The 18256-nt window shown below is 60.1% G+C and overlaps 2 protein-coding genes across 2 annotated transcripts; one reads left to right on the forward strand and one right to left on the reverse strand.

Moving 5' to 3' along the window:
* Positions 1-142: 142 nt before the first annotated feature.
* NAGA (alpha-N-acetylgalactosaminidase) lies at positions 143-9016 on the reverse strand. Its single transcript, XM_029079512.1, has 10 exons — positions 8918-9016; positions 7900-8019; positions 6463-6615; positions 5939-6113; positions 5630-5807; positions 4243-4337; positions 3800-3961; positions 3480-3677; positions 1851-1994; positions 143-738 (listed from the first exon to the last, which is right to left on the reverse strand). The coding sequence occupies exons 3-10, from the start codon at positions 6609-6611 to the stop codon at positions 568-570; spliced, it is 1272 nt and encodes a 423-aa protein (XP_028935345.1). The 5' UTR covers positions 6612-6615; positions 7900-8019; positions 8918-9016; the 3' UTR covers positions 143-567.
* A 3631-nt stretch (positions 9017-12647) lies between these two features.
* PHETA2 (PH domain containing endocytic trafficking adaptor 2) lies at positions 12648-18111 on the forward strand. Its single transcript, XM_029078684.2, has 2 exons — positions 12648-12878; positions 16825-18111. The coding sequence occupies exon 2, from the start codon at positions 16843-16845 to the stop codon at positions 17575-17577; it is 735 nt and encodes a 244-aa protein (XP_028934517.1). The 5' UTR covers positions 12648-12878; positions 16825-16842; the 3' UTR covers positions 17578-18111.
* Positions 18112-18256: the final 145 nt, after the last annotated feature.

Here is an 18256-nt window from a genome sequence, read left to right on the forward strand (position 1 = left end):
GGTGGCAGAAACAGTGGCTCTGGGCGGAGGCCCCGCTCGATGCTGCAGTCAACCCAAGTCCCAAGCCCCCTCTCCTCACCCCATCCCCTCGGGTTCAGGCCCGCCCTCCTCCTCCCCTCCCGTTAGACACACCTCCCTCTGCTTCACCAGAAATCACTTTATTAAATGTCCGCGGCCGGCAAGGGGTCCGGCCCCCGGCCCGGCCCCCTCCCCGCCCCCCGAGAACCCCGGGCCCGGACTCCGGTGCTGCAGGGGCCGGAGGATTCAGCTCGATCATCGCGGCGTGGGAGCCTCTTCCCAGCAGTCCCAGCTGTGAGTCCACAACTCGTTGGAGAAGCAGACCGGGGGCAGAGCGAAGGGGGAGGATCCGGGCCGGAGCGGGCAGCGAGGGGCCGCTCCGCTCCCGGCCCGGGGGATCCCCGTCCCTGTCTGCGTCCGCCCCGGGGGGTGGGAAGTGAGGCCGGGTCTGGGCCCCGTGCTCACGGGCAGGAGGGGAGGGCACAGCCGGAGGAGGGACGGAGGGTCGGGGTCGGGCCGAGGGGCGGTGCCGACCGGCGGGTGCGGGTCCTAGAGGAAGCCCCGGGCCCGGGGCTGCTGGCCAAACAGCCCGATGGGCAAGTCCAGCTCCTGAATGGGATAGAGATACCACACCACCACCCCCGAGGGGTTGATGACCACAGTGAAGGTGGTCTCCGCCTTTAAGCCACTGATGATCTCTCCCGTGTACACATCTTGCGCCTGGAAGAGAGCACGTTGGTATTCGTTAAGCGCCTACTCTGTGCAGAGCGCTGTTCTAAGCGCTGGGGGGGGATACAGGGTGAGCAGGTCGTCCCACGTGAGGCTCGCTGTCTTCATCCCCCTTTTCCAGATGAGGGAACCGAGGCCCAGAGAAGTGAAGCCACTTGTCCACGGTCACACGCGACGGAGTCGGCACTCGAACCCATGACCTCTGACTCCCAAGCCCGGGCTCTTTCCACCGAGCCACGCTGGTCAGAGGCGGCGGCTACCCCTCCCGCCCGGGGGACGGCAGCGGCCGGAGGAAGCGGTGGCCGGGGGAGGGGGTGGGGGGCCCGGGGCTCGTAATTAGCCCCTTGGGGGACGCTGACCTGCGGCCAGAACAACGGGGGTAAGATGGGACGAGCGTTCCTCCTCCCTCTTGCTGCTCGTCCGTTCGATCGATCGATCGCTCGTTAATAATCGTGGCGCTTCTTAAGCGCTTACCGTGTGCCCCGGCACTGTTCTAAGCGCCGGGGCGCATACAAGTTAATCGGGTCGGAGACAGTCCCACATGGGGCTCACCCCCTTAATCCCCATTTCACAGATGAGGGAACTGAGGCCCAGTGAGGCGACCTACCCCAGGCCACACGGACAATTAATGTTGGTATTTGTTAAGCGCTTACTATGTGCCGAGCACCGTTCTAAGCGCTGGGGGAGACACAAGGGAATCACGTTGTCCCACGTGGGGCTCACGGTCTTCATCCCCATTTTACAGATGAGGTCACTGAGGCACCGAGAAGCGAAGTGACTCGCCCAAAGTCACACAGCTGACAAGTGGCCGAGCCGGGATTCGAACCCATGACCTCCGACTCCAAAGCCCGCGCTCTTTCCACTGAGCCGCGGACAAGTGGCAGAGCTGGGATTAGAACCCGTGACCCGACTCCGAGGCCCCCGCTCCACCTCCTCTGCCGGGCTGCTTCCCCGTGCGGAGCCCTGCGCTAAGCCCGTGGGGGAGCGTGCTCTTTCCTGAGCGGAAGCTCACGCCCGGGACGGGGTGAGTGGAGAGGCGACGGACCCCGGAAGGGGAGGAGGGAGAGGAGGGGGGGGGTCCCGGCGCCGCCGTGCCCCCTCACCTCGTACAGGGAGGCGGAGGTGAAGTTGAGGCCGGCGAGGGAGGTCCTGTAGCGGAAGGGCACGTCCGTCCGGCGGCTGAAGAACAGCAGGGCAGAGGCCGAGCGGGCCAGGGGCCTCAGGAACACCTCGATCTGCGACCGCTCCTGAGGGAGGGAGGGGACGGGGTGCCGGGTTGCGACCACCGCCACCTTGGCCCGTTACTTGTTCTAATGATATTAATGGTGTTGGTATTCGTTAATAATAATAATGTTGGTATTTGTTAAGCGCTTACTATGTGCCGAGCACTGTTCTAAGCGCTGGGGTAGACATAGGGGAATCAGGTTGTCCCACGTGGGGCTCACGGTCTTAATCCCCATTTTACAGATGAGGGAACTGAGGCACGGAGAAGTTAAGTGACTTGCCCACAGTCACACAGCCGACAAGTGGCAGAGCTGGGATTCGAACTCATGAGCCCTGACTCCAAAGCCCGTGCTCTTTCCACTGAGCCACGCTGCTTCTCCATTCGTTAAGCGCCTACGACGTGTCGAGCCCCGTTCTGGGCGCCGGGGTGGATAGAGGGCAATCGGGTGGTCCCACGTGAGGCTCACGGTTAAGCCCCAGTTGACAGATGAGGGAACTGAGGCCACAGAGAGGTGAAGTGACCTGCCCACGGTCACACAGCTGACAAGGGGGCGGAGCCGGCATTCGAACCCATGACCCCGGAGCCCGGGCTCTTTCCACTGAGCCACGCTGCTCCTCTAGAAATAACTGTGGTATTCGTGAAGCCCTTACTCCGCTGTTTTAAGCGCCGGGGTAGATACAAGACGGTCGGGCTGGACACTGGCCCTGTCCCACGTGGGGCTCACAGTCTTCATCCCCCGTTTTACAGATGAGGGAACTGAGACCCGGGGAAGGGAAGTGACTTGCCCCAGGCCACACAGCAGACGAGTGGGATTAGAACCCAGGTCCTTTTGACTCCCAGGCCCGTGCTCTCTCCACTAGGCCAAGCTGCTTCTGGACCTGGGTTCTAATCCTCTTGACTGCTGTGCGACCTCGCGTAAGTCCCTTCGCTTCTCTGTGCTTCGCTTACCTCATCTGTAAAATGATGTAAAATCTGTAAAATGTAATAGTAAGACTGAGCTCCATATTCATTCAGTCAGTCGTACTTATTGAGCGCTTACTGTGTGCAGAGCACTGTACTAAGCGCCTGGGAGAGCACAGTACAACTAACAGACAGATTCCTGGCCCCGATGAGCTCACACGTGGGACCGGGACTCTGTCCAACCTGACGAGCTAGCATCCGCCCCGGTGCTCGGAACAGTGCTCGGCCCATAGTGAGTGCTTAACAAGTACCATCGTCGTCATCATCATCATCATCATCTTTCTGGAGCTGGCAAGCCAAAAGGGAGATGCGTCCCCCTCCGTGCCCTCCCCGGCGATGCCACCTGCGGCCGTCTGAGCTCCCCGGGGTTGCCGGCCTCTGCCTCCGGCTCCCGGGGCTTTCCCTCCCGCCGCCGGCCCGCCCCGGGCGAGGCCGCTCCCCGGCCGGGCTCTCCGGGCGATCCCCGGGGGACGGCGGCGGGGGTTGGGGGTCGAAGGGCGGCCGGGCCCCGGCGGCGCCCGGGACGAGTCCCCGCCCGCCCCCGTACCTGGCGGACCCTGCGCCCCTGGACGCCCAGGGGGTCCTGGCTGATCTTGATGAGGAGCGGGTTCTGCAGGATCTCGCGGTCGCGCCGGGAGATGGTGCGCAGATCCGTGGACATGAAGAGCGGCGCCGCCAGCACGGCCCACAGGGCCATCTGGGCCCGCGCCTCCTCGAAGCTCAGCCCGAAGTTCCCGACGAGCAGCTGCGGGCAGACCGAGCCTCGGGTGGGCCCCGGCTCCGGGGAGGGCGCCGACCCCCCCGCGTCGTGACCCGGCCGGCCGCGCTCCCGCCTCCCAGACGCGACCGGGGCCCCGGGACCGTTACCATGTCCGGGTCGTTCCAGCGCCCGGGCCCGGCCGCGGGCTGCAGCGCGTCCTGGTTGTCCGAGAACCAGTCCACGATGGACAGGACGCTCTGCCAGGAGTCCTGGATGTCGTCGTAGTTTCGCCACAGGTTGCAGATGGTCCCCAGGAGGGTGTAGTTCACCTGCCGGGCCGCGGGCGGGAACGGGGGTCGGAGGGGGCGCTCCCCTGCCCCGCCCGAGGATCGGGGGGCGCGGGAACGGGACGCCCAGGGGCCCGCCCGGGACCGGGTCGACCCTCCGGCGCTCCGGTGTGGCTCCCGGAACCTCGCGGCTCTGTCCCACCGGCCCGGGACCCCGAGGCCCGAGGGACAGCGAGAGAGGCTCCCCTTCCTTCCCTCCGGCGCTCAGGTGAGGAGGCGGGAGGGGAGGAGGCGGGCCCCGGGACGGGACGGCCGAGCCTCACCTGTGGGGGAAGGCCCCCCTCGTAGGCCGGCCAGCTGCAGGAGAAGGCGATGGGGCGGCCCGTGGCGTTGAGGGCCTCGGCCATCTTGGGGTAGCCTGAGGGAGACGAGGACGCTCACGGGTCACGGGGGCAGAGTTTGGGCTGGAGGCTGGGGAGGTGCCGGGATCTCCCGGCGCTTAACTGGGTGGCAGGCTGGGCGCGCGCCCTCTCCCTGGGGGCCGGGCCCCGGGCACGTGGCTCCGTGAGGGCGATCCCATCGGGTCTGCCTCCGCGGTACGTTCCGACGGAGCCGGGGCCCACCCGGCGGCCCTGCTCCTTGCCCTCTGCCCGCGGGACGCGGTGCCCGGCCCGGGGACCGGCCGTGAGACGACACTACGGGAGGCCCGGCTGCGAACAACACTCCCCCATCTCAGCCGGTGCCCGTGGGGACGGCTACTGGGGTATTCGTTGAGCGCTCACTAGGTGCCAGGCACCGTACTAAGCGCCGAGGTGGACACAACCAAATCGGGTTGGACGCAGTCCCTGTCCTCCATGGGGCTCACGGCCTCCATCCCCATTTTACAGATGAGGTAGCTGAGGCACAGAGAACTAAAATGACGAGGTCACGCGGCAGACAAGTGGCGGACCGGGATTGATAACGATAATAATAATGTTGGTATTTGTTAAGCGCTTACTATGTGCAGAGCACTGTTCTAAGCGCTGGGGTAGACACAGCGTCTCAATTAGACCGTAAGCCCGTCAAACGGCAGGGACCGTCTCGATCTGTTGCCGACTTGGTCATTCCAAGCGCTTAGTACAGTGCTCTGCACATAGTAAGCGCTCAATAAATACTATTGAATGAAAGCTTGTCCCGCGTGAGGCTCATCTTCATCCCCATTTTACAGATGAGGGAATCGAGGCCCAGAGAAGTGAAGTGACTTGCCCACAGTCAAACAGCTGATAGGTGGCGGAGCCTGGAATTCGAACCCATGACCTCTGACTCCCAAGCCCGGGCTCTTTCCACCGAGCCACGCTGCTTCTCATAACCCATGACCCGGCTCCCAGGCCCGCGCTCCAGCGTGGCTCGGTGGAAAGAGCCCGGGCTTGGGAGTCAGAGGTCACGGGTTCGGATCCCGGCTCTGCCACCTGTCAGCCGGGTGACTGTGGCCGAGTCACTTCACTTCTCTGGGCCTCAGTGACCTCATCTGTAAAATGGGGATGAAGACCGTGAGCCTCACAAGGGACAACCTGATGACCCTGTGTCTACCCCAGCGCTTAGAACAGTCCTCCGCCCATAGAAAGCGCTTAACAAATACCGACATTATTACGTCATGCCGCTTCTCTAAGGCCCCCGGGCCCAGCCCCCGGGGGCGGGGTGGACGGACGGTCGGGGGAAGGGGGCCCTCACCCAGGGCCCGGTCCTCGGAGGTCGAGAAGCAGCCGTCCAGTTTGAGCATGTCCACCCCCCACTCGGCAAAGGTGCGGGCGTCGTCCACCACCCGGGCCAGCGTCGTGCCCGGGTAGCCCATGCACGTGTAATTGCCCAGGTCCTCGTAGATGCCCAGCTTGAGGCCACGGGAGTGAACCTGGGGGTGGGGGGCGAGGGGCTGAGCGGGGGCTGCGCCCCCACAGTGTGCCGGGGGGCGGCCCTCCCCCGCCCACCCCGCCCCGGACTCCCTCCCTCCATCCGGGGGGGGTGCGTGGAGGGTCCGCTCACGTAGTCGGCCAGCGCCGGGATCCCCCGGGGAAACCTGTCGGGGTCCGGGACCAGCCGCCCGTCGCGGTCCCGCAGCCGGGCCATCCAGCAGTCGTCGATGTTGACGTAGCGGTAGCCCAGGTCCCGCCAGCCGTCCTCCGCCAGCCGGTCCGCCATCTCCATGAACAGCTGCTCGCTGCCGGGTATTTAGGAAGCGCTCGCGAGCACCGTACCGAGCACTTGGGCGAGTATACTAGACGGTAATCGGACATTCCCTGCCTACCACGAGCTCAGAGTCTCCGGGAGGGACGGGGTGGGGGCGTCGGGGAGGGCGCCTTGAGCCAGGGGCCCGTCGGGGGAGGCGCCCGTGCCCACCTGGGGCGGTTAGAAGGGCGCTCCGCACGTAGTAAGCGCTTAACCAATACCCACGTCATTATCATAACGGGCTCTGGCTGCGAAGCCCAGCACCGGTCTCTTTCGACAGAGACCCGAATCACAAGGCGCCGTGGGGGAGGAGGTGGGGGACGAGCCAGCCCCCCGCTCACCTGATGCAGTTTTTGGGGTCCGTCTTGCAGTCGACGTTACAGCGAAACCTCTCCCAGGCCAGCCAGCCCATCGGGGGCGTCCTCATGAGCCCATTCTCCAGGGCCAGCACGTGGGTGACCGAGGCCACCAGAATCACCAGCACATTCATGGCTCTGGGCCGGCAGAGGGGGAGAGCACCGCTAAGCAGGGGCGGGAGCCCCTCGGGCCCACCCTCTTCTCCCCCCTCCACGCTCGTCCGCTTTTTTAAAACGATATCTGTTAAGGGCTCGCTCCGCGTCCGGCCCCGGATTAAGCCCCGGAGTAGATACCAGACAGTCAGGTCGGACAGAGTCCGTGTCCCGCGTGGGGTTTACGGTCTTAATCCCCATTTTAAGATGGAGGTAACTGAGAAGTTCAGAGAAATTAATTCAAGTAATTGATAATATACGATTTAAAATCCCGGCTCTGCCATTTAACTGCCGTGGGACCTCGGACAGGTCACCTACAGCCCCGGGCCTGGGAGTCAGAGGACGTGGGTTCTAATCCCGGCTCCGCCACCTGTCTGTTGTGTGACTTTGAGCAAGTCGCTTCACTTCTCTGTGCCTCAGTTACCTCAGCTGTAAAATGGGGATTAAGACTGCGAGCCCCACGTGAGACAGCCCGATGACCATGTATCTAGCCCAGCGCTTAGAACAGTGCTTGTCCCTTAGTGTTCAACAGATGCTATAATTATTAACTTCTCCACAGTGCGGTTCCCTCATATGCAAAATGGAGAATAATAATAATGTCGGTATTTGTTAAACGCTTACTATGTGCAGAGCGCTGTTCTAAGCGTTGGGGTAGACACGAGGTCATCAGATTGTCCCATGTAGGGCTCCCAGTCTTCGTCCCCATTTTACAGATGAGGAAACCGAGGCAGAGAGACTAAGACTGAGTGTCTTATGCTGGGCAGGGACTGTGTCCAACCCGATTTGCTTGTCTCCACCCCAGTGCTCAGTTGGAGAAGCAGCGTGGCTCAGCGGAAAGAGCCCGGGCTTGGGAGTCCGAGGTCGTGGGTTCGAAACCCGGCTCTGCCACTCGTCAGCTGTGTGACCGTGGGCGAGTCACTTCACTTCTCGGTGTTTCAGTTCCCTCATCTGGAAAATGGGGATGAAGACTGTGAGCCTCACGTGGGCCAACCCGATTCCCCTGTATCCCCCCCAGTTCTTAGAACAGTGCTCTGCACATAGTAAGTGCTTAACGAAACTAACATTATTATTATTATTATTATTTCAGCGCCTAGTGCATAGTGAGTGCTTAACAAATACGACAATTATTATTATTACAAGATAAGAATAAACAGACCCTTTCCCTCCCCACGACGAGCTGACAGACATTATTGGACAGACACGATGGACATTAATGGACAGACAGACAGACACGACGGATGGACATTAATAGAAATAAAGAAAACTCACCCCGCAAGGCTCGGCTCCTCAGAGAGTCGGGGGTCGGGAGCCGGAGACCCCCGGTGGGGCAGGAGGAGGCAGGACCTCGGCCTTTAGCCCGGCAGCGGGACTTGCAGCTCCGGAGGAGACCTGATTCCACATTCGATCATATTTACCGATGGCTTAGCGTGTGCAGAGCCCTGTACTAAGCGCTTGGGAAAGTACAACACAGAGATAGAGCGATACTCCCCGCCCACAACGGGCTGCCGGTCTGGGAGGCGGGGGGACATCAATCCAAGCAAACGGGCATCAAGAAATCGGGGACGAGGCACAGTCTGCCTTTCGATAGTATTTATTGAGCGCTTACTACGTGCAGAGCACTGGACTAAGCGCTTGGAACGGACAATTCGGCCACAGATAGAGACCATCCCTTGCCTGCTGACGGGCTCACAGTCCCATCGGGGGAGACGGACGGACCAAAAGAATAAGAATAAATAGAATAAAGGGGATGGACATCTCGTGTCTCAGTGGAAAGAGCCCGGGCCGGGGAGTCCGAGGTCATGGGTTCGAATCCCCGCTCTGCCACTTGTCGCCTGTGGGCAAGTCACTTAACTTCTCTGTGCCTCGGTTCCCTCATCTGGAAAATGGGGATGAACTGGGAGACCACCTGATGACCCCGTATCTCCCCAGCGCTTAGAACAGTGCTCTGCACAGAGTGAGCGCTTAACAAATCCCAACATCGTTATTATTAACAAAATAAATAGGGAAATAGAAGTCTCTACAAATGAGCAGGTGGGGGGGGGGTCTCCCTGGCCTCGGGGTCGTGGCCCACCGGCTGGGGGGGGGGGCGAGGGTCCCCTCCCCCAATTCGCCCACCTCCCCCTGGTCCTAAACCGGGGTCTCCCCGCCCCCCGGGGGCTTTTTAAGGGGGCAGAAGTTGGGGGTCCCGGGGGGGGTCCGACCTTCCAAAGGAGGAGGCGGGGAGGGGGTCCGCGGGTGGCGGGGGAGATATGGGGAGGGGCTTCGTCGCCCCGGGCCGCTCACCCACCTCTGCCCGACCCCCGGGGGCGTCTGCGGGGGCGCTGCGCTGGACGCCCTTAACCCCACCTCCGGCCCGCCCCCTCCGTCACGTGGCTCCCCGCGGGTCACGCGGCCGGGGCGGGGTGCGGGTGACGTCATCGAAGCCCGGCCCCGCCCATCACGTCATCCGCCTGTCAATCTGCTCGGTGGCGATAAGGTCGGTATTGGTGAAGCGCTTGCTCTGGGCGGAGCGCTGTGCTAAGCGCTGGGGGAGATCCAGGGGCATCAGGTGGTCCCACGTGGGGCTCCCAGGCTTCAGCCCCATTTGACAGATGAGGGAACTGAGGCCCAGAGAAGGGAAGTAATCATAATCAGGTTATTTGTTAAGCGCTTACTATGTGCCACAGCACTGTTCTAAGGGCTGGGGGAGATCCAGGGGCATCAGGTGGGCCCACAGGCTTCATCCATTATTATTATTCATCCTCATTTTAATAATAGTGTTGGTATTTGTTAAGCGCTTACTATGTGCAGAGCACTGTTCTAAGCGCTGGGGGAGATCCGGGGTCATCAGGTGGTCCCACTGGGGTTCACAGTCTTCATCCCCATTTTACAGATGAGGGAACTGAGGCCCAGAGAAGGGAAGTAATCATAATCATGTTGGTATTTGTGAAGCGCTGACTCTGTGCAGAGCACTGTTCTAAGCGCTGGGGGAGATACAGGGTCATCAGGTGTCCCACGTGAGGCTCACAGTCTGCATCCCCATTTTTACAGATGAGGGAACTGAGGCCCAGAGAAGTGAAGTGACTTGCCCACAGTCACACAGCTGACGAGTGGCAGAGCCAGGATTCGAACTCATGATCTCTGACTCCCAAGCCCGGGCTCTTTCCACTGAGCCACTCTAGCGCTTACTATGTGCCAAGCACTGTTCTTTCATTCATTCATTCAATAGTATTTATTGAGCGCTTACTATGTGCAGAGCACTGTACTAAGCGCTTGGGACGAACAAATCGGCAACAGATAGAGACGGTCCCCGCCGTCTGACGGGCTCACGGTCCGATCGGGGGAGACGGACGGACGAGAACGATGGCGATAGATTGAGTCGAGGGGAAGAACGTCTCGTCAAAACCGACGGCGACTAAATAGAATCGAGGCGATGTACAATTCATTAACAAAATAAATAGGGTAACGGAAATATATACAGTCGAGCGGACGAGTACGGTGCTGTGGGGATGGGAAGGGAGAGGTGGAGGAGCGGAGGGAAAAGGGGAAAAAGAGGATTTAGGTGCGGAGAGGTGAAGGGGGGTGGCAGAGGGAGTAGAGGGAGAAGAGGAGCTCAGTCTGGAAGGCCTCTTGGAGGAGGTGAGTTTTAAGTAGGGTTTTGAAGAGGGGAAGAGAATTTTCTGAGACAAGGCGATCAGGTTGTCCCACGTGGAGCTCACAGGCTTCATCCCCATTTGACTGATGAGGTCACTGAGGCCCAGAGAAGCAAAGCAACTTGCCCAAAGTCACACAGAGGACAAGTGGCTCGTCAGGGATTCGAACCCACGACCTCTGACTCCCAAGCCCGGACTCTTTCCACGGAGCCACGCTGCTTCTCTAGTAAGCGCTTAGCAGATACCATCATCATCCCCGACAGCCGAGGTCCTTCTGCCCCGCCTTGGTAACCACAGATGGGCCGCTCTGGCCTCAGTTTCCCCGTCTGTGAAACTCATTCATTCAATAGTCCTTATTGAGCGCTTACTCTGCGCGGAGCACTGGACTAAGCGCTTGGAATGGACAAATCGGTAACAGATAGAGACAGTCCCTGCCCTTTGACGGGCTTAGTCGCTCTTTCAAGGAAATTGGGGAGGGCTGCCTTAGGTTGAGCTGAGGGTCGAGCCTCCACTCCCTGTTTATTATTATATTATAACGATACCATTATAATTATGTCAGTATATCGCATTGTGTTACATTCTAATAGTACCGTTATTATAACGCTGCTCGTTAAGCACTTACTATGTGCCGAGCACTGTTTTAAACCCTGAGGTGGATAGGAGTTAATCAGGTTGGACACAGTCCCGTCCTACACTGGGCTCTCACTCTTAATCCCAGAAGCAACGTGGCTCAGTGGAAAGACCCCGGGCTTAGGAGTCAGAAGTCATGGGTTCGAATCTCGACTCTGCCCCTGTGTGACTGTGGGCAAGTCACTTCTCGGTGCCTCAGTTGCCTCATCTGTAAAAGGGGGATGAAGACTGGGAACCTCAAGTGGGACAAGCTGATGACCCTGGATCTCCCCCAGCGCTTAGAACAGTGCTCTGCGCATAGTGAGCGCTTAACAAATACCAACACGAATCCCTATTTTTATCATAGATGAGGTAACTGAAGCTCACAGAAGTTAGGGGCCTTGCCCAAGGTCACGCAGCAAAGGGGCGGAAGTCGTATTAGAACCCATGACCTTCTGATCCCCAGGTCCATGCTCTATCCTCTTGGGAGAGCGTATAACATAACACTATAACGTGACAATATAACTGACACATTCCCCCGGCCAAAATGAGTTTAAATCTATAAGCCCAGCTGGAAGGTGCCTCCGGCCTCTGCCATCACATCCATCCAAGCACCCGTCCTCTCTCTCCTGCCTCGGCCTCCCTCGCTGACCTCCCTGCCTCCTGTCTCTCCCCACTCCAGTCCATACTTCACTGTGCTGCCCGGTTCATTTTTCTACAACTTTCAGTCCCTTTTCCGCCCCGTCCTCAAGACGCTCCAGTGGTTGCCCATCCACCTCCGCATCGAACACAAACTCCTCACCGTCGACTTTAAGACACATAAAACACTTTTAAAGCGCGTAAAACGCTCAATCGCCTTGCCCCCCTCCTACCTCACCTTACTACTCTCTTCCTCGAAGCTGCGCGGCTCAGTGGAAAGAGCCCGGGCTTGGGAGGCGGAGGTCCTGGGTTCGACTCCCCGCTCTGCCGCTCGTCAGCTGGGTGACCGTGGGCGAGTCACCTCACTCCTCTGGACTTCAGTTCCCTCATCTGTCAAATGGGGATGAAGACTGGGAGCCTCACGGGGGACACCCTGATGACCCAGCGCTTAGAACAGTGCTCTGCACCTAGTAAGTGCTTAACGAATACCAACATTATGATTATTACAGTGCCTGACACATAGGTCAGCGCTTCACCAATACCTCGTTATTATAATTATTCATTCAGTAGTATTTATTGAGCGCTTACTAGGTGCAGAGCACTGGACTAAGCGCTTGGAATGGACAATTCGGCCACGGATAGAGGCCATCCCTGCCCAACGACGGGCTCAGGGTCTAACTGGGGGAGACGGACGGACAAAAACAAGACAGCTTCATCGCAATGGATAGAATCGAGGGGATGGACGCCTCCTTCACAAAATAAAAAGGGTGATATTATTCTCCCCAGCCACGACGCTCCTGTCCCTGATTTTATTCTATTGAGGTCCATCTCCCCTCCTCTCTCGACTGTAAGCTCGTTGGGGGCAGGGATGGTGTCTGTTTATCGTGGCAGTCTACTCTCCAGCGCGCTTAGGAGAGTGCTCTGCCCAGAGTGGGCGCTCCATCCATACGATCGACTCGAAGGAACCCCAGGAATGAGCAGCACCCCTCTTTTGCCCTCGGTCCCGGCCGGTGGCTGAGCGTGGGAAAGGAGAGGAGCCCAAGCCGCGGAGCCAAATGAGGAGGCCCCGCCCCCTCTCCTCCCCTTCCCCCCCCCCCAACCGGCCCAAAGCCTTCCCCTTGGGGTTGCGGGGATCCCTGCCCCCCCCCAGGCCCCCGGGCGGAGCCCCCCGAGTTGTCCGAAGAAGAGTCGGGGGTGAGGGGGGAGGAGGCCCGCGGAACCGGGCCGAGCGCCTCGGGCCGCTGCCACGTGGCCCCGGGACCCCCCGACCCCCGGCCCCAGGCCCAGGCCCCGAGCAGGAAAGAAAACCCGCTCCCCGCCGCCCCATCCTCCTGCCTCTGGGGCTTCGGGGAGGCCCGGGGCAACCAGGTGAGAGCTGGGGGGGCGGGGGTGGGGCGGGGGGATGGGAGGCTGGGGCGGGGGGCGGCGGGGGAGGGGCTTGGGAGGCTGGGAGCAGGAATTGGAGAGGGCTAGGGGCAGGGGGAGGAGGAGGCTGGGGGCAGGGGGAGGAGGGGGCTGGGGGCAGGGGATGGAGGGGCTGGGGGCAGGGGTTGGAGGTGGATGGGGCAGGGGGAGGAGGCTGGGGGCAGGATTTGGAGGGGACTGGGGAGGGGGTTGGGAGCTGGGGGCAGGAGGTGGAGGGAGCTGGGAGACTGAGTCCAGGGGGGCAGGGGTTGGAGGGGGCTGGGGGCAGGGGGAGGAGGCTGGGGGCAGGATTTGGAGGGGGCTCGGGGCTGGGGAGGGGGTTGGGAGGCTGGGGGCAGGGGTTGGAGGGGGCTGGGAGACTGAGACCAGTGGGGCAGGGGGAGGGGGCTGGGAGGCTGGGGGCAGGGGGCTGGGGGAGGGGGCTGGGAGGCTGAGAACAGGGGGGCAGGGGGAGGGGGCTGGGACACTGAGAATAGTGGGGCAGGGGGCTAGGGGACTGAGGGGCTGCGGACGGCGAGGGGACTGGAGGCCGGGGGAGGAGGCGGGGAGGCCGGGATCAGTGGGATTGGAGGAGTCAGGTGGGGGAAGCCTTCCCATTTCTCCTCTCCCCATTTCAAGAAAAGCAGCGTGGCCCAGCGGGTAGAGCAGGGGCCTAGAATTTAGAAGGAGCTTAATCCCAGCTCTGCCGCTTTGCTCTGTGACCTTGCTCAAGCTCGTTGCCGGCGGGGAACGTGTCCGTTTATTGTATATCGCACTCTCCCAGGCGCTTAGTACGGTGCTCCGCACGCAGTAAGCGCTCAGTAGATCTAGTGGACTGACTGATTGACTTAACTTCTCTGTGTCTCAGTTACGTCATCTGGAAAATGGGAATTAAGACTGCGTATAGTCTTGTATTAGGACGTCAAGTCGTAGTAAGTGCTAACAGAGACCGTTAAAAAAAAACAAAAACCCAAACCACTTAATAATAAGAATGGCACTTGTTAAGCACTTACTATGTTTCAACCACTGTTCTAAGTGCTGGGGTAGAGACAGGCTAATCCAGTTGGATACGGTCCAGGTCCCACATGGAGTTCACCGTCTAAGTAGGAAGGGGAACGGGTATTTGGTAATAATAATAATAATGTTGGAATTTGTTAAGCCTGACTCCCAGGCCCGTGCTTGGGAGAGTATAGACGTATTCCCTGCCCACAACGAGCTTCCAGTCCCGGTAGCCCCAAGCCACGACGGTCAACGCTCGACATGTTGGGATGTACCGGCGCAAGAGGATGGACTGTGAGCTTGCGGGCGGGGAATGTCACCGTTTATTGTTATATTATACTTTCCCAAGTGCTTAGTACAGTGCTCTGCACACAGGAAGCGCTCAGTAAATACGACGACGGAGGTATGCAGAGGAAAGGGAGGGAGGGCTGCTGCTCTCGCCCAGGGTGTCCAGCCCGGCCCGGTGATGTTTCTCCTGCAGCAGGACTGTCCTCCGTGGAGCGGGGGAACGGGGAGTGACCAGTCCATTCCGCTCAAGCCTGGTCAGTCGTATTTATTGGGCGCTTACTGCGTGCAGAGCACCGTACTGAGAGCTCGGGAGAGTAGGGTGCGACAACAGAACAGACACATTTCCTGTCCACGGTGACCTTACAGTCTAGCAGCGGGGAGACGGACGTTAACAGAAATAAAGGACAGACGGACATAAGTGGTGAGGGGCTGGGACGGGGAATGAATAAAGGGAGAAGAGGGATTGGGAGAAGAGGAAAAGCGGCCCAGCACCTCTCCCCTCTCACCGCCCCCAGAGCACAGAGAGCTTTTTTTTTTTTACCAATTTGGGGGTTTAGAGAAATAAGAATGAGGACTGCGGGAGGTCAGCGGGGCTTGTGTGGCCGTCATGGGCCCGGCCCACACCTTGCCCGGGGAGAGGAAGTTTCACCACATTCAGAGCGCTTGCTCAAGAAGTCTTCCTGCTGTTAACGGCGGAGATTGCGCACATGCTAGCTGCCACGCCCGGACCGGTACCTTTGCGCTTTAGGTCTTAATAGTTGTGGTATTTGTTAAGCGCTTTAGTCTGTGCGAGGCACCGTTCTAAGCGCCGGGGCGGATGCAAGCAAATCGGGTTGGACACAGACCCCGCCCCACGTGGGGCTCACGTCTTCGTCCCCGTTTTACAGATGAGGTAACTGACAGAGGAGTGAAATGACTTGTCCAAGGTCACACGTCAGACAAGGGGCAGGCCCCGAATTAGAACCCAGGTCCTTCTGACTCCCAGACCCGTGCTCGATCCACTAGATAATAATAATAATAATGTTGGTATTTGTTAAGGGCTTACTGTGTGCAAAGCACCGTTCTAAGCGCCGGGGGGAATACGAGGTGATCAGGTCGGTCCAGCCTCGGTCAGTGCCCGACCCTTGGGGGGCCTAAAGCCCATTCGTTCTTATTTAATGGGTGCTTATTGTGTGCAGAACACTGTCCTAAGCACTTGGAAGAGTAGGATATAACAATAAACAGACACATTCCCTGCCCACAGTGAGTTTAGAGTCTAGAAGCGGGGAGACAGACTTGGATAGAAATAAATAAATGGAAGATATGGACTTTAGAGCTGTGGGGCCGGGAGGGAGGGGATGAATAAAGGGAGCGTGTCAGGATGATGCGGAAGGGAGCGGGAGAAGAGGAAAGGAGGGCTCAGTCGGGGAAGGCCTCTCGGAGGAGATGTGGCTTCAACAAGGCTTGGAAGAAGGGGAGAGTCATCTGTGAGGATGGAGGGCATTTCCGTGCTCTATCCACTACGCCACGCTGCTTCAGAGGTGGCAAATAATAATAATGATGTTGGTATCTGTTAAGCGCTTACTCTGTGCAGAGCACCGTTCTAAGCGCTGGGGGAGATACGGAGTCATCAGGGTGTCCCACGTGGGGCTCACTGTCTGAATCCCCATTGTACAGATGAGGGAACTGAGGCCCAGAGAAGTGACTTGCCCACAGTCCCACAGCTGACAAGTGGCAGAGCCGGGATTCGGAGCCATGACCTCTGACTCCCAAACCCGGGCTCTTTTCACTGAGCCACGCTGCTTCTCTAATACATTCCCTGCCCTCTACGAGAGCGGCAGGGTGAAGTGGAAAGAGCCCGGGTCTGGAAGTCAGAAGGTCGTGGGTTCCGATCCCGCCTCTGCCGCCTGATTGCCGCGTGACCTTGGGCAAGTCACTTCACTTCTCCCTGCCTCCCAGGAAAATGGGGATTGAGACCGGGAACTCCAGGCGGGACAGGGACTGTGTCCATCCTGATATGCTTGTGTCCATTCATTTATTCGATAGTAATAATAATGGTGGTATTGGTTAAGCGCTCACTATGTGCAAAGCACTGCTCTAAGCGCTGGGGGGGTACAAGGTGATCAGGTCGTCCCACGTGGGGCTCACGGTTTTAATCCCCATTTTCCAGATGAGGTCACTGAGGCACAGAGAAGTGAAGTGACTCGCCCAAAGTCACACAGCTGGCAAGCGGCGGAGCCGGGATTAGAACCCATGACCTCCGACTCCCAAGCCCGGACTCTTTCCACTGAGCCACGCTGCTTCTCTAATAGTATTTACTGAGCGCTTACTATGTGCAGAGCACCGTACTAAGCGCTCGGCATGTACGGGTCGGCAACAGATAGAGACCATCCCTGCCCAGTGACGGGCGGATCTGGTGCTCAGCACAGTGCCTGGCACATGATAATGTTGGTATTTGTTAAGCGCTTACTATGTGCAGAGCAGCGTTCTAAGCCCTGCGCTTAACCAATACCACAATCGTCGTTATTTTTACGAGCTCACGGTCGAGGCGGGGAGAGAAATACCACAGAATAAAGAGACGAGAACGAACGCCCCAGCGATCATTTCGTCTAATCGTTGCCGTTCTCGTCGTTCTTATCTTCAGGCCGCCGGGAGGGGGGCGATGAAGCTGAACGAGAGGAGCGTGGCTGGCTACGCCACGGGGCTCGCCCCGGCCGACCACGCCGGCTTCCTGCAGCAGCGCAGCGTCCCCGCCCCCGGTGCCCCCTCCCACCGCCGCTGGTTCGTCCTCAAGGGCAACCTGCTCTTCTACTTCGAGGAGCGGGCCAGCCGGGCGCCCCTGGGCCTCATCGTGCTGGAGGGCTGCACGGTGGAGCTGTGCGAGGCCGACGACGACGACTTCGCCTTCGCCGTGCGCTTCGACCGCGTCCCCGGGGCCCGGCCCTACGTGCTGGCGGCCGACGGGCCGGCGGCCCTCGAGGCCTGGGTCAAGGCCCTGTCCCGGGCCAGCTTCGGCTACATGCGGCTGCTGGTGCAGGAGCTGGAGAGGCAGCTGGAGGAGGCCCGGCTCGGGGGGCTACCCCGGACCCGCTCCGCCGGACGGGGGGCCGCCCTCCGCCGCTCCGCCCGGGTCTCCGCCCGCCGGGACGCGGCCCCCGGCGGGGAGGACGGTTCTGCCGGGCCCCCGAAGGGGGACCCGAACTCGGGAGGGCCGATGGGCGAGCCCCCTCCTCTGCCTCCCCCCCGGCACCCGACGGGGAGGGGCTCCTTGCCCGCTCTGGGGGAGAGCCCCGTGTCCCCCGAGACGGCCTGCTTCGCCAGGCTGCACGACTGGTTCGGGCAGGAGATCGCCGAACTGAGACGGGAGTGGAGGGCCCAGAGACGGGGGCAGTCCTGAGCGGGGCCGGGGGCACCCCGGCGGCCCGCCGGGTAGGACCTCCTCCCCTCCTCCCCCGTGGGTTTTACGGTTCGGGTCCCCCACCGCGGCCCGGGCGACCCGCCACCCCAAAGCGGCGGTCCCCAGCTGTCTTAGGGGAAGAGCACGGGCCTGGAAGTCAGGAGACCTGGGTTCCAATCCTGGCTCCGCCGCTTGCCCGGAAGAAGGCCGCCCGAAGGGGTGCCGGCTCCCAAGACTACGATCTCCAGGCCGACGGCGTCAGGCCCAGAGGACCTGGAATCTCGTCGAGCACCTTCTCCTTTCAAGCACTCGAACCTGTGTCCCGGGGACAAAATTTACATTTGAAGGAGTTCTGCCTCCTCCACGGAGGACTCGAGGACTCAGACCGGGGCTCCCAGCTTGCGGACCCCAGGGAGTGGAGGAGAGCGGGGAGGGAGGATCTGCCTGACGGGCCTTTCCTTCAGCTTTTTATATTTTTTAATGGTGTTTGTTAAGCACTTACTAAGGTCCCGACACTGTACTAAACTCTGGGGTAGATACAAGTTGACCAGATTGGACACAGTTCCTGTCCCACATGGGGCTCGCGGTCTTAATCCCCATTTTCCAGATGGGGGAACTGAGGCACAGAGAAGTGAAGCGACTTGCCCAAGGTCACACAGCAGACAAGTGGTGCAGGCGG

Source organism: Ornithorhynchus anatinus, chromosome 14 (genome assembly GCF_004115215.2).
Source record: "Ornithorhynchus anatinus isolate Pmale09 chromosome 14, mOrnAna1.pri.v4, whole genome shotgun sequence".
Lineage (NCBI taxonomy): Eukaryota > Metazoa > Chordata > Mammalia > Monotremata > Ornithorhynchidae > Ornithorhynchus > Ornithorhynchus anatinus.

Excerpts from the sequence above, each read along its gene's own strand:
- NAGA (XM_029079512.1), bottom strand. The coding sequence starts at position 6,611 with ATGAATGTGCTGGTGATTCTGGTGGCCTCGGTCACCCACGTGCTGGCC. Across the intron at positions 6,114-6,462 it reads GACCCCAAAAACTGCATCAG|CGAGCAGCTGTTCATGGAGA; the intron begins GTGAGCGGGGGG and ends AATACCCGGCAG. Across the intron at positions 5,808-5,938 it reads TCCCGGCGCTGGCCGACTAC|GTTCACTCCCGTGGCCTCAA; the intron begins GTGAGCGGACCC and ends CCCCACCCCCAG.
- PHETA2 (XM_029078684.2), top strand. The coding sequence starts at position 16,843 with ATGAAGCTGAACGAGAGGAGCGTGGCTGGCTACGCCACGGGGCTCGCC.